Source organism: Eptatretus burgeri, chromosome 8 (assembly GCF_056783735.1).
Source record: "Eptatretus burgeri isolate ZD-2024b chromosome 8, Ebu_testis_v1, whole genome shotgun sequence".
Classification (NCBI taxonomy): Eukaryota; Metazoa; Chordata; class Myxini; order Myxiniformes; family Myxinidae; genus Eptatretus; species Eptatretus burgeri.
In genome coordinates, this window is record NC_140968.1 from 79,055,883 (window position 1) to 79,079,084 (window position 23,202).

Genomic DNA, 23,202 nt, shown 5'->3' on the forward strand with positions numbered 1-23,202 from the left:
CTCCTCGCCAGGTGATCAAACTCGTGCCGCGCGAGCTGCGCTGATTCTCCCGGCGCTCCATGCGCCTGACAATCTAATTGGCCCGGCAACGACTCAAAGTCAATGCTGAGGAAAACAGGCACTCTGCACGTGTCGATCCGAAACAGCCTCGTCGCCAAGTGTAGTGTCGTGGCAGAGGTGCAAGCAGGCAGACACGAGCCGGAGGGTAACACAACTCCGCTTTATTGTCTCGAGCGAGAGTGTGGGCGTAGGATGTCCGCAGCTCCCGCTTTATTACGCACTCGATGCACTCTACAGGCGCACGACCCACAAGACACTACTAATGATACCACATGCTGCTACTGGCGCTACTGGTGCTACAAGTCCCGAGCGGGCGTGAACAGCTATATGCATTGCAGACACGTGACTACCATCACCACTCCTCCACGCCCCCACAACGCTCCCCGCATTGTGCTTTGCACGCGTATGCCAATACGCCACAGGCAGGTAAGGTGCATGTGTACATGTATCCCGTACACATGCGCACACCTATGTTACGTCGGTCTCTTTAGTCGATGGCTGGAGGCATTGTTTTCAGGTTGTCTGACCGTCTATGCTTCAGTTATTAGGTTTTTTTTTGGTTTTTTTTGTTATCATGAAAACTTGAATCACTGAAGGGATTTCAACAAAACAGCATAAATATTATCGGTAATACAAAGATTAACTGATAGATTTTTGGGTTCAACAGGTGAAAGGTCAAAGATCGTGTGCTCTTTGCAAATCCCCTTGCGGACTGTACCGTGGAGTTGGAAGCATCTGATGTCTTTCCACTTGTCTCCCTCCTGCTTTCACTCATATGACCTTTAATTGAGGGGTTCAGGGGGTGGTGGTGCTGGGGGATGGGGGGAGAGGGGGAGGTAAGAGTGTGTTCACATCCAATGTGAGCGGAGGCAATTCCATCAACGCATTCGTGGAAAATTCTATTTTCTCATTCTCTCTGAGTAGTTGGTGTGTTTAATGATTTGAATAGAAACACTGCCCCACCTCTCCTTTTCACAACATTATTCCTCAATAACATGCTATGAAAAGGAAGACACCACCATTCGTGGAAATCACTTAAAATATGTAGAAATGCAAAAAAATAAATTCAAATATTTTTTCAAATTGGCCGCCATAGCGGCCATATTGGATTTTGGACCGAGTCCAAAATCTAATGGCATGATCCTTGGACCAAACCTAACCCCCTCCCCTCCATCAAGTTTCGTCGTAATCCGTCGGAGTTTTTCCGTAATACTATTCACAAACAAACAAACAAAGGGGTGAAAACAGTAACCTCCATCCCATCTTCGATGGCGGAGGTTAACAAGATCCTGGAGTGCTATGCTGAACACTTTAATGGTGTCCTTAATTGTCCCTCCTCCATCTCACGGCCATTGACTCTCTTCCCCAGCGGCCTATATTAGAAGACCTTGCCTGTCCTCCGACTAAAATATAGGTCACGAGCTATCACAGATGTCATCTGGAAAGGCCCCTTGCGACGATGGTATCTCTTCCGAGGTTTTCAAGTTTGGTGGTGCCAACCTCCTCACCCGACTGACCCAACTCTACATTACCATGTGGAGTGAGGAGTCAGTACCCCAGGTCTTCAAAGATGCCACAATTATTCCCCTGTCCAAAGGTGAAGTGTCGACAACTACTATCTATTATGGTGTGGTCCCACTATCTATTAGGTCAGGCCAGGTATGGGAGCATGCGCTAGAGCAGCGCGTCGCTACGTCCACTTCCTGCCGGTACTCCAGGGGCCTCCGTCTGGCCATCCCCGAGGCAGATGCCTGGCCCATCCCAATCTTGAGATGCTGATCAACCTGCTGCAACCACGAGGCACGTGGTTGGCTCATTGGCCGCTTCCACTCATGAGGCTCCCTCGCTGAGAGAATCTGGTGAGCAGGATCAGCGGCAGCAAAATTAACCACATGTCCACACAGCTGCAACTGATGCTCACGGACAATGCAGGTAACAAATCTCATTTGAGTCTCTCTCAGCAACCACTCGTTGGACTCAGTCTGACCAAGTGATAGCCAAGGATTCTCCAAAGGAATTAAGTCCACATCTCAGATCCCTGGTTAGAGACCGTCTCACCATCTGCAGAGCAAGACTGGAAGAATCAAAGACCTGAAGACTCCTGCACAGGTACCGACAGTGCCACACCCAATGATCCAGTGAATCCGACTCCCCAGGCCTGACCCAGCGTCTATTGACCTCTGGCTCACAGCCAGCAGAGACATGAATATCACTACCACGGAAAGTGAATCTCTCCGTTGACTCAACATCCTCACCACAAACGGGTACAGACAAGATAGCAGCATCCAAGATGTCATTGAAAGACTGGGTATTAGTTTTGAACCAAAAATCCACAATACCAGTGGCTCCAATTCCTCATTTAGCACCTCCAGGGCCCCAAAAAGGATATCCAGATTCTCCGCAAAGATTCGAAATCAAAGTCAGATATCTTGACATTCTTAAACGATGCAGCGCAGCTTGATCTCTCCGACATCCTTCCCAGAATCCAGTCCATACAAGCACTGAAAAGTGTGGGGGCCAGTACACACCCCTGACAAACTCCAGCAACAACTGGAAATAAGTTGGAGATGATATCACCACATCTCACAGCACTCTCAGTACCAGAGTATAGTTCAGACATCAGATTCACCAGTTTTGGTGGCACCCCACAAAGACCAAGAATCCTCCAGAAGGCAGCCCGATTCACTGAATCAAACGCTTTGCAGAGATCAACATAGGCTGCAAGCAGCCTCTGCCGAAACTCTCGTCTGCGTTCAGTGGGGATCCAAAGGGCAAGGATATGGTCAATCGTTGACCTCTTTGGTGTAAAGCCTGACTGTTCTGGTCACTGGTGCTCAAGCAGATGGTGGCAAACCCTATCAATAATTATCTGTGTAAAGACCTTGCCCGGCACTGAGCAGTGTCACCCCTCGATAGTTGTTGCAGTCTTGGCGATCACCCTTCCCTTTCCAGAGAGTGATAGCAAGGCCCCTCCTCCAGTCAGTTGAGATGATGCTTGTGTTCCAGGCAGAGCAGAGAACTGCATGCAATGACATGAGTGCAGCATTTCCACCAGCCTTGAGAAGTTCAGCATGGATGCTACAGATCCTTGGAGCTTTACCCCATTTCAAGCGGTTCACCACAGCCTGTGTTTCCACAAACGAAGGTGGATTACAGTTAATTGGAAGTGTCAGCAATAGGGGCAGTAACACCCCTGACATTCAACTAAACAGCTGGTGGATCAACCTGGTACAGCTGGTACAGCTCAAAGTAACCGGCCTAGCGGGCCTTCACTTAGGACTCCTCTATCAAGAGCCCTCCACCCTCCGCTCTCACTGCAGTACACTGAGGGATGGGCTTGGATGAACGCAATGTGCGAATTCTGTCAGCAGGACGAGAATCACTTGACCACAGGTGATGCTCTACCCCCTCACATATTCCTTGCACATAGGCCTCCTTGTCCACCCTCAGCGCATGTACAGTTTTACACGTCAACTACCTGAACAGCTCTGCTCTGCCGTTAAAACTGGCCATGCAACTCTGGTCAATGGTATCCAGTGTCCCTTGAGTGAGCAAATTCTTCTTCGTCTTCTGGTGAGTTCCAAGACGTCCACCGGCAACATCAAGGATGGTGGTCTTGAAGGCATTCGACAGCTCTTCAGTATTCCCCGAAGCACTCAGACCACCCCAAATTCCCACTCAGCCTGTTCGCAAACTCCTCAGCTACCTTCTCATCCTTGAGCTTGCAACATCCAGCCGAGGCTGGGATGGTACCATTCTCCCGGATTTAAGCTGCAACTTCAGAGTTGCTTCCACAAGCCTGTGGTCGGTATTGAGGAACTGAGCACTCCGGTAGACTCTGCAGTTCTGGATCATCCTCCAGTGACCATCAATGAACATGGTTAATCTTCTTTTCCACACCACCAGCATTGGAATACCAAGTACAGTGATGAGCCTGTCGGTGCTGAAATCATGAACTTGCCACCCTAAGTCCATGACTTTTTGCAAAGTCAAGGAACTTGGTGCTATTCAGTCACAGTTTCAGGCCCCTGAAGACCAACACACATCTCATAACCATCCCTATCAGTTCCCGTCGATGCATTGAAATCCCCCCAAGACTCGAAGTGTATCTCGCCTGGGGCACTGATCAACCACAGACTCGAGCGTGGCATAGAATGCATACTTCATGGTGAGATCACTCGCCTTAGTTTGAACCAGAGAAACGACACCCAAGGAGTGACGAATCCTTCATCATAATACTGTTGCGAATTCGCGCCCGCCGGCGTGCGAATAACCGCGTGTAGCCAACGTGGGCCGCCTCGCTCACCGGAACGGACAATTCAGTCGTGACCCTCCGGGAACTACCGCCCAGAGCCAGTCACGGGTGGGGGTTGAACCTCACCACAACTCGGTCCGCATTCTTCCCCGCGTGAAATAGGGTCTGATCGCCGAATGGTCGATTTACCTAAGTACTCGCACGAGTAGCGTACCGAGGAGTTTTACCACGCCACAGGTCGACTCCGGACACGAACCGCTTAAGCGGCTCGTTCCGTGCTGCAGAGATAACCGAGCGGAGTTATCGTCGACCCCGACAGTTCAGATTATTTACCGGGCGTTTTAAACCCACTATCAATCCCTTCCGTGATGCAAGATGGAGATTCAATAAAAGGAAGGAGACGAAGCAAAGCGGGAAACAGTTCAACAAGCAATGCACATTTATTACGGAAACACGGAAGGCATGTATATTACAGTCAAGACAAAATGCAACAAATAACAGTCAAGACAAAAGCATTACGACCGAATAAAAAGGGGCAATTATTTACAACACTTATACTGTTCTACTTGTCGGGACTCGGCGCCACATCACTCATTCCAAAAAGCAAAGGAAAGGAGGCAGACAGGTCCGTGGACCAAATGTGCGTGGAACCTGGAGGAGCGACCAGGTCCACGAGACCGAGAAGGTCTTACCCGCGTCCTCGTGACGCGATGGCGGGCAAGCCGCAATGTCCGTTCCGCTGCGCCTCGACTCCGTGCCCCTGGCGTGGTCGGCGAGCCCTCTCCGGCGTGCTCCGCGCAAAGTTTGGTTGGCACCACGTTTAGGATGGGGGAGGAACGGGCCCCCCCGGCACTATCTCAGCACGGATTGGGGGGGGGGAAATTGCTGATGCTCAGGGTCATGAGAGGAATGGCTGGCTGTCTTGGATCCCGCGATGAGATGGCAGCAACGACGAGACGAGCGACCCCCACACCGCAACCTCGATGCCGACCGCCGTATTCACTCGACCCGAACTGAACTGCACTCGACCCGAACTGAACTGCACTCGACCCGAACTCCCGTCTTCACTCGCCCCGACCATCCGCCTTCACTCGCCCCGACCAGCTGCCTGCAACTTGACTTGAACTCGAACTCTTCACTCGCCCAGACCAGCCGCCTGCAACTTGACCTGAACCGCCGTCTTCACTCGCCCCGACCAGGCGCGCGAGTCGCCTTGCGCTCACGTCTTTCTTGACAGGAGGAGGAGCCTATATGCAAATTTCAGGATCAAAACGCGATTGTAGGCGGGGCCACGCCACCCTCTGTTCAGCCATTGGTGTGGCAAAAAGGGGGCATGAACCTCTTTTGATACGAATTCCTCTCGTAAAGAATCCACGTTCATCGCGCTTGGAGGCGGGGCCATACCGCCCGACGCTCGCCCATTGGAAAGAGCAAAAGGGGGCGTGAAGCCTTTTTGATCCGAATTTCTCCCTGAGGAACGCATTCGTACCCGCGGCTCGATGCGTTCGGCATCAATTACCGAACGGGCCCTGGACAGCACGACGTTTGGTGTTGATTGGTGGTGTGGTCGATGGTTGTAGGAGATAGGCGAAGGTGGTGGGGGTTTGCTGTGGTGGTTTGGTGGTTGGCCGGCATCATTTGGGAATGGCGGTGAAGCGATGTTTGCGGGATGGAGTTGTGAAGGTGAAGGTAGTTGGCTGTTTGCGTTGTTGGCGGCTTAATGGTCGAAAATAACAATAGGGAAAGAAAAACGGCTAACTTAAAGCGTCGCAGCCCGGATGAATCACACATATTCCCTCTATACAACGGGTTTGGGCTTACTACACATGAACTTACCGATATATCTCACCTGAGGACTCTTTATGGTGTAATGCGAATTTCCACAACTGTAACAATACGCTCGTTGACTGGTGTTAACTCAATTATCATTGGAATCGGATTAATTATTGGACACAGCTACAGCAACTCCTTGGGCATGGTGCCCATCAGAGCGACCAGACCAATAGTAGGTGTAACCATCCGCCATGATCTCGCCACGAACTGGTCTCCAAACCTCAGAGAGTGCTGCAATACCAATGTTCAAATTCTTGAGCTCAGATGATAACAGAGACAGGTGATCATCCTCTCTTCGGGATAGGACATTCCAGGCATCCGCCCAAAGGGACCGCCTCAGGTTAACCCAAGGACACCGCCGTCTGGTGGACGACACCTCAGCACCACCCGACACACACCACTGCAATCTAACCCGAGATGGTTATCCCGTGGTTTTCTTCCTATCAAAGAGTGGGGGTCCCGACACCAAACGCGTATGGAAGACCATAGGATCCCGAAAGTGCTATTCTACGGTGAACTTAAAATTGGTAAACGGTCACGTGGTGGACAAAGGAAGCATGATAAAGATGTCCTGAAGTCTACACTCAAATCTTGTCATTGCAGTCACCACCTGGGAACATCATGCCACAAACAGGTCAGCTTGGCATAACATTTGCCGCAAAGGCCTGGACCACTTTGAATGTGGGAGACTTGCTATCAAGAGACAATGGAGGAAAGATAGGAAAACCTGCCAACGTCCACCTCCGCAAGGAACAGCCGATAGCTGCGATGTTTGCAGTAGATGCTGTGGGTCCCACATTGGACGACAGCCATTGCACAACGCACAATGCTTAGTGAGCCCCGACCAACGAAGCGGAGAGATTCGCAAAAAGCGATGACTCACACCATCATTGTTCCTCATCATATAGACAATCCAAAAAAAAAAAGAGAAGGTTTTGGGATGCCCTTTGTTAACAATCTGGTGTTTTCACCAGATCTTGCCTGCCATTTAATTCGAAAAGTGAGGGACATTTTTAATTGTTAGACGTAATTGAACTTGATAACCGATCATCAAAAATGAACTGCTTTTTTTGGCCTCACTGATCTCACAAACTCAAAGCTGAGATGAAACAAAACAAAACGTATTGTGGTCTGTCAGCCGAGTGCTACCCTTATCTCTGTGATGACGAGTCTTCATTGGGGGCAGATGGCCATGTAATTGTAAAAATAATCGAGTGAAGGCATAAAAGCCTATGTGATGGGTGACTGTTCTGTTGTGACTTGCCCTTTGCATTTGTGAGGATGCCCTGAAATGAACGATGATCCAATAAGAGTGCCTTGTTCCCTTTATCCTTCATCCTCAATTTGTAGTGACAGCTGCGATGACATTTCCCTCCTTGCTGTTTCTGTTGTTGTCGTTGTTGTTTGCTTGTTTTGGTGCTGGTGGAGACTGGGATAGGGTTTCAGTGCTGACATGGTACATGAATGTAAAATTTGGGGTGTCTGTTTACAGGAATGATTTCCACTCGATGTTTCTTCTCCCCTCACCAGGAGGCCTAGTTTTTGGTTGGCTGTGGCTGTGTACGCTTTTCCCCTCGGGGTCAGCTCGGCATGGCTCAAGCAGCTCGGTTCCATGTTTAAATTGCATTTCTCATCGGTGAGCTCTCAGATTTTAATTCTCTTACCTTTGTGCCTTTCCTTTATGTGGGGCATTCGCTTTATGGAATTGGCTGGGGTTGTGTGACATTTAACCCACAGACGGTAGTTGGCTGGGCAGAGCTGGCCGCGGTTCTTGCTGGCTACTTGGGTGCGCTCGCCGTGGCCAGGTACGTTGCGTCCGCATCAAATTCACTGCCTCGTTGGCCTTTAAAATGATGGAGGGCCGGAGCTGCTGTAGCAAAATCTCACACACATGCGCACAAGTTGCAAAGACGAATGAATGAATGAATGAATAAATAAATAAATGAAAAGCTCACAATGGAAGTACTCTTTCATTGTCGGAGCTTTGGCTCATTATCTTCATTGAACAAAGTCGGTGTGCACAATCGCGGGTGTGCAGTAAACTCTTGCCGAGTGCAATCGGCCTTAAAGAGCACATTGACCAACTATGAAGGAAAAGTGGGGTTTTTGCAGAAGGGGGGAAGGGGAGGGAGATTCCTTGGTAGTTCAAGGTGAAGCTTGGTCATAGTGGGTCATTTGTGCACCTGTCTGTTACAAATTTTGGGATGTGTGAAACTATTGGGTTGAATGTTTTTCTTTTAACCCGTACCATAGGTGTTCGGACAACTTCACCGGCAGGCTCAAGGTCATCGTTTTGACTCTACTTTCCGGAGCCACACTTTCGGCAATCTGGTTTACGATCAGTTGCTTAGGCAAGATCAGCTTCCTGGCTCTCTCCACAGGTAACAATTTATGGCTCCAACAACAACATTGTCTTACCAACTGGTCTGAAATGTTTCCATGATTTATTAACTTATCGTCATTCGTTCATTGACCACTACGCGACTTCCTTGCTTATTTTCATTCTGCTCTTTTGTGCATATTACTATCACAGAAGTTAAAATGAGAGGTTAACCTGCCAACATGATAAAGTACACTTTATTTAGGGAGCTGGTGATAGCTCGTCTGGTAAACAGGCACACTCACAAGTATTGTTAAGGCTTGGTTAACGACCACTCTTAAGCTTGTGCTTCGTCTCATTGCTTGGAACATCATTTCTTATTTGTCACAAGCATACAATCTGAAGTTGAAAACTGTTGCAAATTTACTTCCTGTTCTTCCATCTTCACAACCCCTCCATCCCCCTTCATTCCTGTCTTTTCAAGCTTCAAGGCTGTGGTTTGCTGGTCTTTTGGCCTTTTTTATTTTACTTTTTTGCTTTGTGCAGAGAGCAGGACTATTTGTGCTGTTTTACTGTTTTAAATTCCTACCTTAATGTTGTTGTGTCACTTGTGCTTTGTATCCCATTATATTTTTGTTTGCGTGTTTTGGTGCTGGTGGAGACTGGGATAGGGTTTCAGTGCTGACATGGTACATGAATGTAAAACTTGGGCTGCCTATCCCATGGTGTTGTCAAGGGACGTATCGTTAGAAATACATGAAATTGTTGTAGGGGGGTCTCTCACTCTCACTCTCACTCTCACACTCTCTCTCTCACACAGCAATTTATGTTGGTACAGTATCCAAATGGTGAGAATGCTGGACCCAAATACACCGATGTGGGTTCCTAATCTGATTGAAGGCAGTGATATTAACATTTTGTAGTTGAAGTTCCTGTAACCCATGCTCATGTCGGGAGAAGTACTCGTACTCATACTTATGCAGATGCACCATGTTCTATACACTGTCAGTCCTGCTGAAGTAGTTTATTGACTCTGCTTAGTCCTGGATGGGTCGACACTCTAACACAGGATACTGGACTGGGGTGAGATTTGGGCCCAAAGTGGAGAGCTCAGAGTTGTCTGCATACTTCTAGGGTCGAGGCTATCCTTCCAGCCTGGATAAATACCATGTGGTGATTAGGTTGTCAAATGAAAGCCCAGCGAGCTCACTTGTGATGTTCAGGGAGGGATATTCTCTGTCTCACCTGGTGTAATCGTCTTGTGATTCCAGTCCTAACTTTCAGGTTCACATTTATATATCTTAGGGCAACTTCGGATGGCCAGAAGTTGTATCTTGGGATGGGAATTTATCTCTTCGAGCAGGCACCTACCACCCTCCGGGCTGGCTTACCCGTGTCGGCCCAACTTAGGTGGGCAATGTGCTTCTGGACGGTATTAAAACACTATAATTTTTGTCATATTAAAAGAAATTTTATTGATCATAACATTAGGTGTGTGTGTGTGTGTGTGTGTGTGTGTGTGTGTGTGTGTGTGTGTGTGTGTGTGTGTGTGTGTGTGTGTGTGTGTGTGTGTGTGTGTGTGTGTGTGTGTGTGTGTGTGTGTGTGTGTGTGTGTTTTTCCTCCATAACTTCAAAACCATGAAACCCAGTGGCCGCAAACTTTGCATGTATACTCGGGGATGAAAACTGGGTATTCGTGTAAATTTAAACACCCATTTTGAAGATAATTAACGAGGTGTTCCTCATCAAAAAAAAAAAACAAAAAAAAAATCTTAACATGGTTGCGCACTGCCTTGGTCAGCCCGCTGTCACCTCACAGTGGTCTTAAGCTTCCATTTTATTTTGGCCTGCTCAAAAATGCCTTGCCTTGGAACAGACCACAACGGTTTCTGTACGATAAAGCACTCAAAATATTTTTTTTTCACTTTCCTCACTCACATCATCAAATGCCTCATCTACATACCTACAAATCGCTGTGTACGTCGCTTTTGTAAGTGCTAGAGCTTTCTGGAGCGATTTCATGCATTATATGATGCGATTTTTTTCCATGTTGGTCTCTCGTAGGTTAATTAAAGTACATCGTCAAAATCTGTGTTTGGATTTGAGGATCGGAGCTCATGGACTAATTAATTGTCGAAATCTGAAAATTTAAAGAAATTGGAGATTCTTTTTACGAAGCGTATTTACTTTAAGCAAAGCGGGGGTGAGGTGATCATCAGGGTCTCTGCTATCTGTTCCCGACTCCTCCATATTTACACAAGAAAATGTGAAATTCCCAAAGCGTTAAACGTACCTTTTTCTACCGTTCGGATAATTATATTGAACTCGTGCGGGCCCGTAGGTGCGTGCCAGTATGTGCAGCTTCGTTCCTTCGCTCTCATAAACGACGACTGGATTGGGGCATTTTTTTCAATTGGATCGGACCAACCGTATCATAAATGGCCATAACTTGGGAAACACCTGGGAAACGTACTCAGGTCCCCAGCGTCAATTGTGACGTCATATCAAACGAATAAGAAGAATAATTGTGACGCCCCCTCTCTCTCTCGCCCCCCTCTCTTCCCCCCAGTCTCACCTCTCCTCTCTCGCCACCTCCTCTCTCGCCACCTCCTCTCTCGCCACCTCCTCTCTCCCCCTCTCTCGCCCCCTCTCTCTCTCGCCCCCCTCTCTCGCCCCCTCTCTCGCCCCCTCTCTCGCCCCCTCTCTCGCCCCCTCTCTCGCCCCCCTCTCTCGCCCCCTCTCTCGCCCCTCTCTCGCCCCCTCTCTCGCCCCCCTCTCTCGCCCCCTCTCTCGCCCCCTCTCTCGCCCCCTCTCTCGCCCTCTCTCGCCCCCCTCTCTCGCCCCCCCTCTCTCGCGCCCCTCTCTCGCCCCCCCCTCTCTGTAAATGTATTCACAAATGTCTACCAAGCACAACAATTAATTCAAACCTTGGGAAAAAACAGCTTTCAAACCCTTGTGAAACAGCTGTTTCCCTTGGGAAAATTCAAACCTTGGGTACCAGTACCAGTGTATTGAGTACTGAGTACCAGTGTATTGGGCCGGTGTATACCCCGGTTAAAATAGGTGTACCATATCCCTGTGTCGTAAGAGGCGACCAGGGTTGCGTCAGGAAGGGCATTCGGCGTAAAACATGTGCCAAATCACTATGCGGATCATACGGATGATCCGCTGTGGCGACCCCTAACGGGAGCATCCGAAAGAAGAAGAAGAAGATTTTCCCTCCAATGCATTGAGTCAATGGGATTTTGAAGTTCGAGTTACATTACTGTATTTCAATTTAAACGATGTTTTGCAAAACTGTGTGTGTGTGTGTGTGTGTGTGTGTGTGTGTGTGTGTGTGTGTGTGTGTGTGTGTGTGTGTGTGTGTGTGTGTGTGTGTGTGTGTGTGTGTGTGTGTGTGTGTGTGTTTATAAAACAACATAACATTACCTTTGTTCACAACCCTTCCCCCTCACATTTCTCTCTCTCTCCCTCCTCCCTCTCTTTCTGTCGCTTGTACCCCCTCCTTCCCAGAGTGTATTGTGACATGTGGTGAGGCATTGGTCTCCCCACCCCTTTCTTGCTCCTCGCTCTCCCTCCCTCCACCTTCCCCATTCCCCACCCCCCACCCACCTCCTCCTCCTTCCTCCCTCTGCCTTCCCTCCTCCCTCTCTCTTCCCTCCCCCCTCCCTTTCTTGGTATTCCTGTTAGCTTAGCAGTGGGTTGTATTTGATAGCCATCAATATTGTAATTACTGCTGTGAGAGGTGAGGTAGCATGGGGTTTGGAAAGCGTGACTTTTCCGCACCACCAAGATGGACCGTTGTTTACTGATGTGGCTGGATGCAATAACAATGGACACAAATACCAATGCTGGGTAAAACGGTCACACCATCAGTCAGTGCCACGACCTATTGATGTACAAATACACCTGACTCCAAAATTTGCGGTTCCACGTATTCGCGGTTGATAATTTGCAACATGCTTCTACATTTGTGGGAAATTGTCTCACGTATTTGCGGTTTCACAGCGATTTTTATGCCTCCACACCAAGGGTGTCGGAGGCATTATGTTTTCGGGTTGTCCGTCCGTCCGTCCGGATTTTCGTTTTCGCGATAACTCAAGAAGCAAATTGTAGAATTTCATCAAACTTGGTAAAAAGGTAAACTAAGACAGGGCAATTAAGTGATTAGATTTTGGGCCAGATGTGATAAAGGTCAAGGTCAAACTCTGAAATTTTACTGTTTATGCCCTAACTCAAATATTGGACAGAATTTCATCAAACTTGGTACAAAAGGTAAAGTTAGACAGGGCAATTAACTGATTAGATTTTGAGCCAATTATGATAAAGGTCAAGGGTCAAATATGTCAACACTCAAGTGTTTGTGCGGGAGAGCGGAGGCATACCCGTCAACTGCGCGCAGTCAAATTACTCTAGTTATTTTTATTTTTTTCTCCGAGCCATGAGCATAAAACAGTTCTAAAACATATCTTCCATGAGCCATGCACAAGGCAGCTGGATGTATCTACAGTACAATACTGTACATACGCAAAACACATCTTCCGCGAACATGACCTGCTTCCTGCACGTGCATTGCAGCTTCGCAGGATGAACATAGTTTCATGGGACATCTCACCAGTGTAACACGTCGTTCTGCATGACGCCATCCCCATGAGTTAAGGTGCCGTCACACCTTGACGATTTAGCCAGCAATGGCAACGTATAAAAATTTATGTAAAACGTTGGCGTACGCTGAAATTGATGTTTTTTTTAAAAAAGTTTTGGTCATATTCATAACGTGTTGGTCGTATGCATAACGTATTAGTCACGGGCACAGAATGTTTCGTTGTCTTATAGATAACTTACACCAACGAATGCTTAGCCTGTTGTCGGCGTTCACAACCTATGCCCAACGATAGTTTAACTTCGGCATAGCGTGCTGCACGTATCGCCGACGAACTCGTGGCGTAGCCTGTTAAAAACCTGCCGCACGCCGATTTAAATCATAACCGCCTGAAAATTGGAAGTGTCAACCACGCAGTCACACCCTGACGATTTAGCCAGCGTATGCCGACCGATGAAAAATTTGCTGAACCAAGCTGGCACACGTCGAATACGTTATGGGTAAGTTGTGTATACGTTAAGAGCACACTGAAAAACGATGAAGTATGCTGTCATATTTCGTGGTATGTCTCGTACGTCGTGAAATTTCAAGAATGCTGAAAATTTTACGACGTACTCGCCGTATGGCTCACACGTTCCGCTACGCTGGGAATAAGTTGTAGGCACGATATGCGATCGTTGACACACGTCGACACAAGTTCCTTGTAAGTTACTCATAAGTCGAAACACATCGAGGTAATGTTTAGCATACCCGAAACTTATTTTCTCCGTCAAGGCACATTGTCTTTTTTTTCCTCCTTGGCTCCGTGAAGGCACGTGACAAAATATCTAAGGCTGTTGTTGTTTTTTTTTTTGTTGTTTTTTTTTTTTAGTCTATCACGAATTTTAAAATATATTCGGACATTTTCTTTTAAGTTTCGACGTGACAATATCCTCAAACAGAAAATATTCACAGAAGAGGAACTAAGAATAAGACATGAGCAAACTGAAGAGGCAATCGGATGTGACGTAACGGCACGTGACGAAATATCTGAAGTTGTTGTTGTTTTTTTTAAACGCTGCCAATACGCCATTATACGGTAGCTGTAAATCAGAAACACGTTCAGTCAGTTCTGTGGTCGTCCGGAAGACGTCAATCAAATACGTATACAACTCTACATATGTCAATATGCGTTGGAGGTACGTTACACATCGGTTCAAAGCACGTTACTCATAGGTTAGAAATAAGTTTTGGGTACGCCAATCATTACCTCGACTTGTGAGTAACTTACAAGGAACGTGCCTCGACGTGTGTCAACGATCGCATAATGTGCCTCGACGTGTATGCAACGATCGTGTAACGTGCCTACAACACGTTACTCATAGATTATAAATAAGTTTCTGGTACGCTAATCATTACCTCGACGTGTTTCGACTTATGAGTAACTTACAAGTAACGTGTGTTGACATGTGTTAACGATCGCATAACGTGCCTACAACTTATGGCCAGCGTAGCGGAACGTGTGAGTCATACGTCGTAAAATTTCAAGCATGCTAAAATTTGAGGACAACCGCAAAGTACAACGATGAAAGCCAGCGTACTACGACGTATGGCAGTGTTTTTCAGCGTGCTCTTAACGTGTACAAAACTTACCCATAACGTATTCGATGTGTGCCAGCGTTTTAGACAAATTTTTCATGTCGGCATTCGCTGGCGAAATCGTCAAGGTGTGACAGCACCTTTACTTCCAGAATGAAAACACTAACAGCATATATTGATGTATCCAATAATTACCAGGTCACCACATACAGACATTACACAATGGAAACATTCAGCGCATCTTGATGTAAATTATAATCGTGTTACAAACAGCACCATCTGAGCTGTTACATTTTTAAAACACTCAGCATAATCTACCTGCAGATAGGAAAAACGTCATTTCCTTTGAGTTAAAGAATGGAAACATTCAGCATATCTATAAGTGTAATTAGCAGCTTGCTACACACGGACTAATTATACAATGACATTGTTCACCACATCCATTATTAGCTGCTGAATACAGCATCATCAAAAATCCACCACAAACAATGCGCAGAAACTCACCCTCCCGCAGTTATCCACAATGCATGCGTCAAGTTCGTAGGGGAGTGAGCCTCCATGGACCAAGACGCGGCTGAGGAATTCCCTGCAGAACTCGTGAGACTCATCGAGGAGAAGAGGTACCTGCTGGAGCAGGTCTTTGATGCTGATGAGACCGGCTTGTTTTGGTAAAAGATGCTGCCCAGAATGTTTATCTCACAGCACAAGAGCAAAGCAGCCGGCTTCAAGGCCACATAGAACCGGGTATCCCTTCTCTGCGCAAATGCCAAAGGGGACTTCATGGTAAAATCCATGATGCTCTACTGTTCCCTGAACCCAAATGTGCTGAAGAACAAAAACAAGCAGGCACTGTCCATGTACTGGAGGAACCTATCCCCCATTTCCCATTAAACAATGCCCCCACATTCACAGTTTCAACATTCGTGGGGTTTTCCCAGAATGTATTCCCCGCGAATGTTGGGGTCCTAGTGTATTAGTGACGTTGCTTCAGCCACCAAGCTCTACATATTATCGTAGATAGATTTATTTATCTCTGTACACGAAACAGTGCCGTCAGAATGTATTCACACCCCTTGATTTTTTTTTTTTTCACATTTTGTGTTGCAGCTTGAATTTAAAATGGATTAAACTAAATTAAAAAATTGTCACCAAGCTACACAAAGCACCCCATAATGTCAAAGTGAAAACGTGTTTTCAGAAATTTTTATAACTCAATTAAAAATGAAAAGCTGAAATGTCTTGTCAATAAGTATTCCACCCCTTTGCTATGATGCCCCAAATCAAGCTCAGGTGCATCCAATGTCCTTTGATCATCGCTGAGATGTTTCTATAACTTCATTGGAGTCCACCTGTGGCCAATTCAATTGATTGGACATGATTTAGAAAGAAACGCATCTTTCTATGTCAGAGCCCACAGTTGGAACTGTCGTAGAACTCCGCGATAGAGTTGTGTGGAGGCATAGATCTTGGGAAGGGTGTAAAACAATTTCTAGTGTGTTGAAAGTTCCCAAGAACACAGCTCCATCATTAATTAATGGAAAATATGGAACAACCCAGACTCTTCCGAGAGCTGGCTGTCCGACCAAACTGAGCAACCCGGCAAGTAGGACCTTGGTCAAGGAGGTGAACAAAAACTCAATGACCACTCTGACAGAACGACAGAGTTCCTTGGCTGAGGTGGGAGAACCTGCCAGAAAAACAACAGTATCTGCAGCACTTCACAAATCGAGGCTTTATGGGAGAGTGGCTAGAGGGAAGCCACTCCTGAGAAAAAGGCACATGACAGCATGCCTGGAGTTTGTAAAAAGTCACGTGAAAGACTCTGAGAGCATGAGGCAAAGTATTATGTGGTCTGATGAGACGAAAATTGAACTATTTGGTCTGAATGCAAAGCACTACGTCTGGTGGAAACAAGCACAGTTCATCATCCACCTAACACCATCCCGACCATGAAGCATGGTGGTGGCAGCATGGGATGCTTTTCAGTGGCAGGGAATGGGAGACTTGTAAGGCTAGAGGGAACAATGAATGGAACCAAATACAGGCAAATCCTTGAGGAGAACCTGCTTCAGAGTGCAAAAGACCTTAGACTGCAGTGAATATTTACGTTCCAACAGGACAACGACCCAAAGCATACAGCCAAAGCAACACTGCAATGGCTTCAGAACAAGAACGTTAAAATCCTTGAGCGTCCCAGCCAAAGCCCAGATTTGAATCCCATTGAGAATGTGGGGAAAGACTTGAAGGTTGCTGGTCACTGCCACTCCACATCCAACTTGATAGAGCTTGAGCAAATCTGCAATGATTAATGGGAGAAAATCCCCACATCCAGATGTGCAAAGCTGATACAGACATACTCGAGCAGACTCGAAGCCGTAATTGCTGCCAAAGGTGCTTCTTCAAAATATGGACTCGGGGTTGAATACTTATCGATGCAAGACATTTCAGTTTTTCAATTTTAATCAATTTGTAAAAAATTCTAAAAACATGTTTTCACAGTCATTGTGGGGTATTTTTTTTTATCGATTGGTGACAAAAAAAAATTAAATTAAATCCATTTTAAATTCAGACTGCAACACAACAAAATATGACAAGAATCAGGGGGTGTGAATACCTTTTGAAGGCACTGTATATTTACCTCCTCCACCGAAGGTGAAGGAGGTTGTTTTCACCCCTTTCTGTCTGTTTGTTTGTCTGTTTGTGTGCAGGATATCTCAAAAAGTTGTGGATGGATTTGGACGAAATTTTGTGGACAGGTTTGAGTGTATGACAAGGACGAACTGATTATATTTTGGTGAAGATCCGGATCCAGATCCGACTACTAGAATTAAGTGATTCTTCACCATTGAAAGATGGGGCTAAACCGAGATGTAGCACGATATCTCAAAAATGTATTGGGCCCGATATGTTCTCGTGGGTCAGGCATTGCGTGGTGGAAGTATGCGCTCTACCGAGTGTCCTTCTTGTTGTCTATGCATCTATTCACTTAATAGCATAATGATAGGAATAAAGTTATTTGGTAATCATCTGTACTACCTTCTTCTTTTTAACCAATGTGCAGTGAACTTGCTGGTCACATGCGTCCTGTTTGGAGCTTTTATGGTGGGTGCTATCCCTCTGCTGCTCGAACTCCTCGTGGAGGTCACGTTTCCGGTACCTGAGGGCCTCAGTTGTGGGCTGGCAGCCTTTGTGAGCATTGCTTGCATCACACTGCCCATCAATGTTGTGGCGGCCAATTCTCTCGGTAAGACGACACTATATCGTTGCACGTAATGGGTAGTATACAATGATGATGTGATGCCATTAATGTGTTTTTTTTTTTTAAAGCCAGAAAGTGGAGTTTTTTTGTGAGTAAATGCCCTCTTCTCAGTCTTGGTCCTCTATTTATTTATTTCAGACTTAACCTGGTTGAGTTGGGCCCTTGTTGGGGGATGTTCATTGGGAGCGCTCGGAATCCTCCTCCTACCTGAAAGCTACGGCCGCCTACACATGGATGTCATTCTATCTGTGTGACGGTCCTTTTGTCGTGAATCTCGGTGCCATTGAGAGCCGGGCCTTTGAATGGCAGAGTCTGGTCTTCGTGGCCTCTGACGTTCCGTCTGTTCTTTTCCTAGAATAAGTTATTTTTTTATTTTTTGGTTGCAATGACGGATTACTTTGTTGTTGTTATCATTTGTGGGACGATCCAGGCACGGCCTGAAACATGAATTTGTGTGGGGTGGGGGCGCAAGTTGCGCGGCGAACGATGCTGAGCCATTTTGAACAGTGGAGGATTGTTTTCATTCGTTGCAAGACTTTTGCAATTCGTTCAAATATTTTGCACGTGCTATTTCTATATTTGTGCTTTATTTAAGCTGCTATTAATTTTCTTGCATCTTTCTCTCGTTCTGTTGATCCACCTGGCAATGGTTAATATTTCTCATTAATATTTCGGCAGTCGTAAATGCCATTTTTATTTGTTTGTTTTTATACATATATCGATCAACTGTTGTGCATGTCAGACTGGAGTTGTACATTGTCCTTAAATGCTGTTTTGTTTTCTTCTCATAAGCGTACTGATTTGCACACCAAGATGGATGTCATCGTACATCACCCCAGGTTTGTCCAAGCCAGCTCGAGTTGTCATCGGCAGGCCATCACACAGCCAAGTTGCAGTGTTTTACTTTTCCGTACGATCGTTTAACGATCACCGATCCTTTCCCTCAAGTATGCATAAAGATGTTTCGTCACCATCTGTTTCCACCAGTTTCCCTAATTCCTCTCTCTGCAGTCATCATGGAAGGTTTGCGTTCATGGGAAGTGTCCCTACGGATTAGTGTAATGCAAACTCTTGGCATTCCAAGTTGCTTTGCTTCTTTCTGCTCCAAGTTGAGTGGGAAATTATTTTGTGCAGTCATTTATTATTATTATTATTTTTTTTTTTTAAAGTTTTTATCCCCCGCCGTATGGCGGAAGGGGGATATTGTTTAAAGTTGAAGTTGCTATTTATTATTTTTTTCATTTCTCCCTTTGTGCAGTTTTGTGGCACTGACTTGTCAGGTCGGATTGATGCGACGTCCCTGATTGGTTGCCCCCACGCAGGTGACGTTTTGTGCACTCTTTTGCGGTTTTGTTGAACCTTTACCTTCATTAAAGATATTTTGCATTTGTAAACTTGAAAGGCGATTTTTGTGGATGGTGGTGGGCGTCAGCTTCATGCATGAGGTGTCATTTTGCTCACCAGTTCAGCTGCACCCGCCAGGTATTAAAATTCTCACCACACAACAACGTTGCTGTTTTGGAGAATTGGCGATTTGGTGGTGACGTTCCAATTTTGGTCCACTGCAGTTTGACCCAGCACTGAGGGGACCCGAATACATGGGATTACCCTTGTGAAGTGCCGTTCCCTGACATTCATGTCAGTTTGTATTTTCAAGATGTGTTTTCAAAGGTACTTGATACAATTGGTTATCTGAATATCAAGTTGATGGTGAATCTACCTTTGAACCCAACATAAAACTATTTTGCACAAGATAAATTACTGCTTAGACAGGCAGCATGTAGGTCTGTTGAACCAAATAAGGGGTCATCTCAGACCCTCAGATGCTATCCTGTGTTGTATGCAGGTTCCACTTATAAAATGTCTCCATTGTCTTTGGTTTTGTGATGTTCTTAACGTGTGTACATGCTGTCCATCTTTTGTCCCATTTGCACGGCATGCTTTGCCTTGGGACAAAGTTTATCATTGCGTACAGTTTTGGTATGGAAACAGTGGACATTACATACACGTACGCGTATGTCTCGTGTACGTACGTCTCACTGTAGACATAGCAAGTGGCAGGTACGATTACATCCACGTATAACATTACACGTACGCGTGTAATTATTTTACTCCCCTCACCCCCATGACACATGCCCTCTTTCACCATGATGTGCGTGCACCTTCTGCCAGTGGGTAGAAGTTGGTGAAGCTCAGCTGCCTGAAAGTACAGGGCATGAAGGGATCTCTAAGGTTTTGTAATGCCTGCAGGCTCTCTTGTCCGTTTTGTATCGAGCAAAAGTCACACCCAATCCACCATCAAGACCTGACCTTGGCCATTGTTTTCCCTATTCAAATGGGCTGCGATTTGTAGCACGGCCAAAGCCTCTGAGTAAAATGACACACAAATCCTGACGATCGTCAGCAAGTATAATTGGATCCATGTTTATTTCGATTTCATTCTTCACTATTGTCAACCTTAAATTGCCTTTACACTGTACAGAAACAAAGGTACAAAAATAGATGGCTACTTCCCTAAGCACACATAACAGTTGGCAGTGATAAGAGCTGGTTTTTTTTTTTTTTTTTCCTTCTCTAACTACAAGTTAGTGGCTTGGTAACAGCGTTTCACCGATGTGCCCCAACAGTGCTTCTGTCACGTGCTCACCAATCGCACACTTAAAATATCCACAGGCAGTTTACTATTTCAAATTGTGCTTTTGCTATCTTTAAAACAAATCTCTGCTCATTTCACTTTAGTTGTCATGAGCTTGTCATCCTGTTGTACAACCAAGGTGTATCGGACACAACCCCTGCCAACGGACGATACTTGCCTCGAGCTCATTCGTCCTGGCTTGTGAGTGAAGGCTTCGGGCCCACCATGGCGAAAACGAGATAAAGATCTTCTTGTAGCCACTGTAGGACGGTGGCTTCGTGAACGTCTGTTGTACGATGAAGCTGTTGGGTTTGACGAGCGCGTTCAATCTGGGCCCTGTATCAAAGTCGAGCTTTGGGGAGCATCCTGACTATGAATCGCACTTCCTATACATGACTACTTCAACTTGTGGCAAAATTATTGTTACGTTTAACCCGTCGACATCGTAACATTCCATGCTATCTGCTCTTTTTTTTAATTTGAATTTATTATGAATATGGGATTGGTTCAAGGCAGAAGTTTTCACATGTAATCTGAAATTGGGTTTATTTTAAAAACAAACCATTATTGCAGATTACAGTGACTACAGTGATTACAAAAGTATCTGGCTGTAAAGACATTGAACTCGACCTTTAACTGTTCCTTTGGGGGATGAAGCTCTTGACGGCAGACCGTAGCCAATATCGGAGGAGCTGAAATTGATGTGCTCATCATGCTTATTCCAGTGCATGAAGAATCTTTGAGATTCCTTCTGGTGTCATGTCACGTCAGCCTGGCTTCTTTGGCCAGGTTCGAATGTTTTTGATGGAGTGGGTATTTCTCTCCGTGTTGACAATAATTTGGCAGTGTATGCTGTTGAGATGAGTGCACCTTGAGCAAGTGTTCCATAAAAAATCAGTTTCCAAAGTGTTGCCATCACAAGCATTAATATGATGAGGTGTCTCTTCACTCACATTACCGTTTTCCATCACCTGTCTTGGATGTGATGTCACCCCACTTGCAATGGGAACCAAAGGAGTGAGGAGCAGCGAGCAATAAAGTCCCAAGCTGGCTCAAGTGCACACCAGTCTTGGATGGGCATTGGGCAGCTTGATCAGTACGGCTCGTACGTGTTAATGCCCGAGTAGATGGTGTTGGCAAAAGTCCTGGTGTGCTGTGCCTGTGAATTTGTGCACTTGTTCTCTTCATTCACGAGGCAGTTCTTGTTAAGAACCTGGAACAGGGATTCAGTTTGCAGAACAACTAATTAGCCATATTGGTGTCCAAAAGCATAAGAGGATCATCATTAATTCTGCTTATAAATGAGAAAGGGAAGGATGTTTAAATTGGGCCACACTACCTTAATGGCCTCCAACGAGTTGAATTTCTCAAGTTTGTTGCCCATATGAGGGCTGAAGCTCGTGTTGAGTGGAGCAGGAGGAAGTGAGGTGTTGGAAGGGTTGGTTTGACACTTGGTTTTTCTCCCACAATGACTCAAAGCAAAAAGGAGCAGAAGCGTCACCAGGCACCCAGCAACTCCACAGCCGAGGCCTGTCAGAATCATGTGCACCAAAGTGTAGTCTGCAGTGGGACGGAAAGGAAAAATATAGAATGGTGAGAGTTGACCCACAATGAGGGGGCACAGAGGTTAAGGCCCAGTCACACCTTGACGTTTTAGCCAGCAATGGCAACGTATTAAAATGTATTTAAAATGCTGGCTTGCGTTGAACTTTTGATTTTTTTTAAGATTCGGACGTATTCATAACGACTTGGTCTTATGCATAACGTATTAGTAACGGACACAGAACGTTTCGTTGTGTTATAGATAACTTATACCAACGAATGCTGAACCTGTTCTCGGCCTTCACAACCTATGCCCAACGATAGTCTAACTTAGGCATAGCGCGCTGCACGTATCGCCGACGATGAGGTGGCGTAGGTTATGAAAAGGCTGACGCACAACGATTCAAATCGTAACCGCCGTGGAAATGGAAGTGTCAACATCGCAGTCACACCTTGGCGATCTTGCCAGCGTATGCCGACCTCTGAAAAATGCGTCTAAAACGCTGATGCACGTCGAATACGGTATGGGTAAGTTTGGTATGCGTGAATAGAACGCTAAAGTACGCTATCATACGTCGTATTAAATGGAGTACGTCTTGTAATTTTAAACATGTTGAAAATTTTACGACCTACTTGCCGTATGACACACGCTCCGCATGCGATGGGAATAAGTTGTACGCACGATATGTGATCGTTGACACACAGACACACGTTACTTGAAAGGTGCTCACAAGTCGAAACGCGTCAAGGTAATGGTTAGCGTCAGTGTTCCAGACTCCGTTTTTTTTTTTTTTTACTTCGGTATGACCGCGCTACAATTACCCTCACAACAACCACCACAATCTTCGCCACTACCCCCGCTGACGAACGCCATCCTCCACGGTCCACACTACGACGGTTTCCGCGTTGGAAACCGTCGAACGCAAGGAGGGAAAGAAGAAGGCACAACGATGGCGCGTGGATTTTTCCCGCCTGTTTTTCCCGTCTGACTTCCCCGCGCTTTGGAGTGGCGGAAGAGCGATGCAGGTCAAAGGTGAGAAAAGGTGGGGGCCTCTTTTTGGGGGAATAATGCTCTGGCTCCAAGCCAAAAACGACTCCCTCGGCCCCCGGACGGAGC

General features: G+C 46.2%; 2 protein-coding genes across 4 annotated transcripts in view; one reads left to right on the plus strand and one right to left on the minus strand.

The window, feature by feature from the left end:
* The window catches only part of SLC49A4 (solute carrier family 49 member 4), a 43,740-nt gene extending 22,723 nt beyond the window's left edge, over positions 1–21,017 (plus strand). Inside the window, exons 6-10 of the mRNA XM_085892736.1 lie at positions 7,679–7,784; positions 7,886–7,953; positions 8,402–8,529; positions 17,711–17,893; positions 18,047–21,017. Of these exons, the coding sequence (XP_085748862.1) occupies positions 7,679–7,784; positions 7,886–7,953; positions 8,402–8,529; positions 17,711–17,893; positions 18,047–18,162 (601 nt within the window). The 3' untranslated portion in view covers positions 18,163–21,017. The remainder of the gene's footprint in view (positions 1–7,678; positions 7,785–7,885; positions 7,954–8,401; positions 8,530–17,710; positions 17,894–18,046) is intronic.
* Positions 20,317–23,202, minus strand: part of LOC147022129 (semaphorin-5A-like) — a 140,599-nt gene continuing 137,713 nt past the window's right edge. For all 3 annotated transcript variants that reach the window (XM_085892733.1, XM_085892734.1, XM_085892735.1), the window contains 2 exons: positions 21,883–22,103; positions 20,317–21,756 (listed from right to left, as the gene is read on the minus strand). In XM_085892733.1, the coding sequence (XP_085748859.1) occupies positions 21,637–21,756; positions 21,883–22,103 (341 nt within the window). In that variant the 3' untranslated portion in view covers positions 20,317–21,636. The remainder of the gene's footprint in view (positions 21,757–21,882; positions 22,104–23,202) is intronic.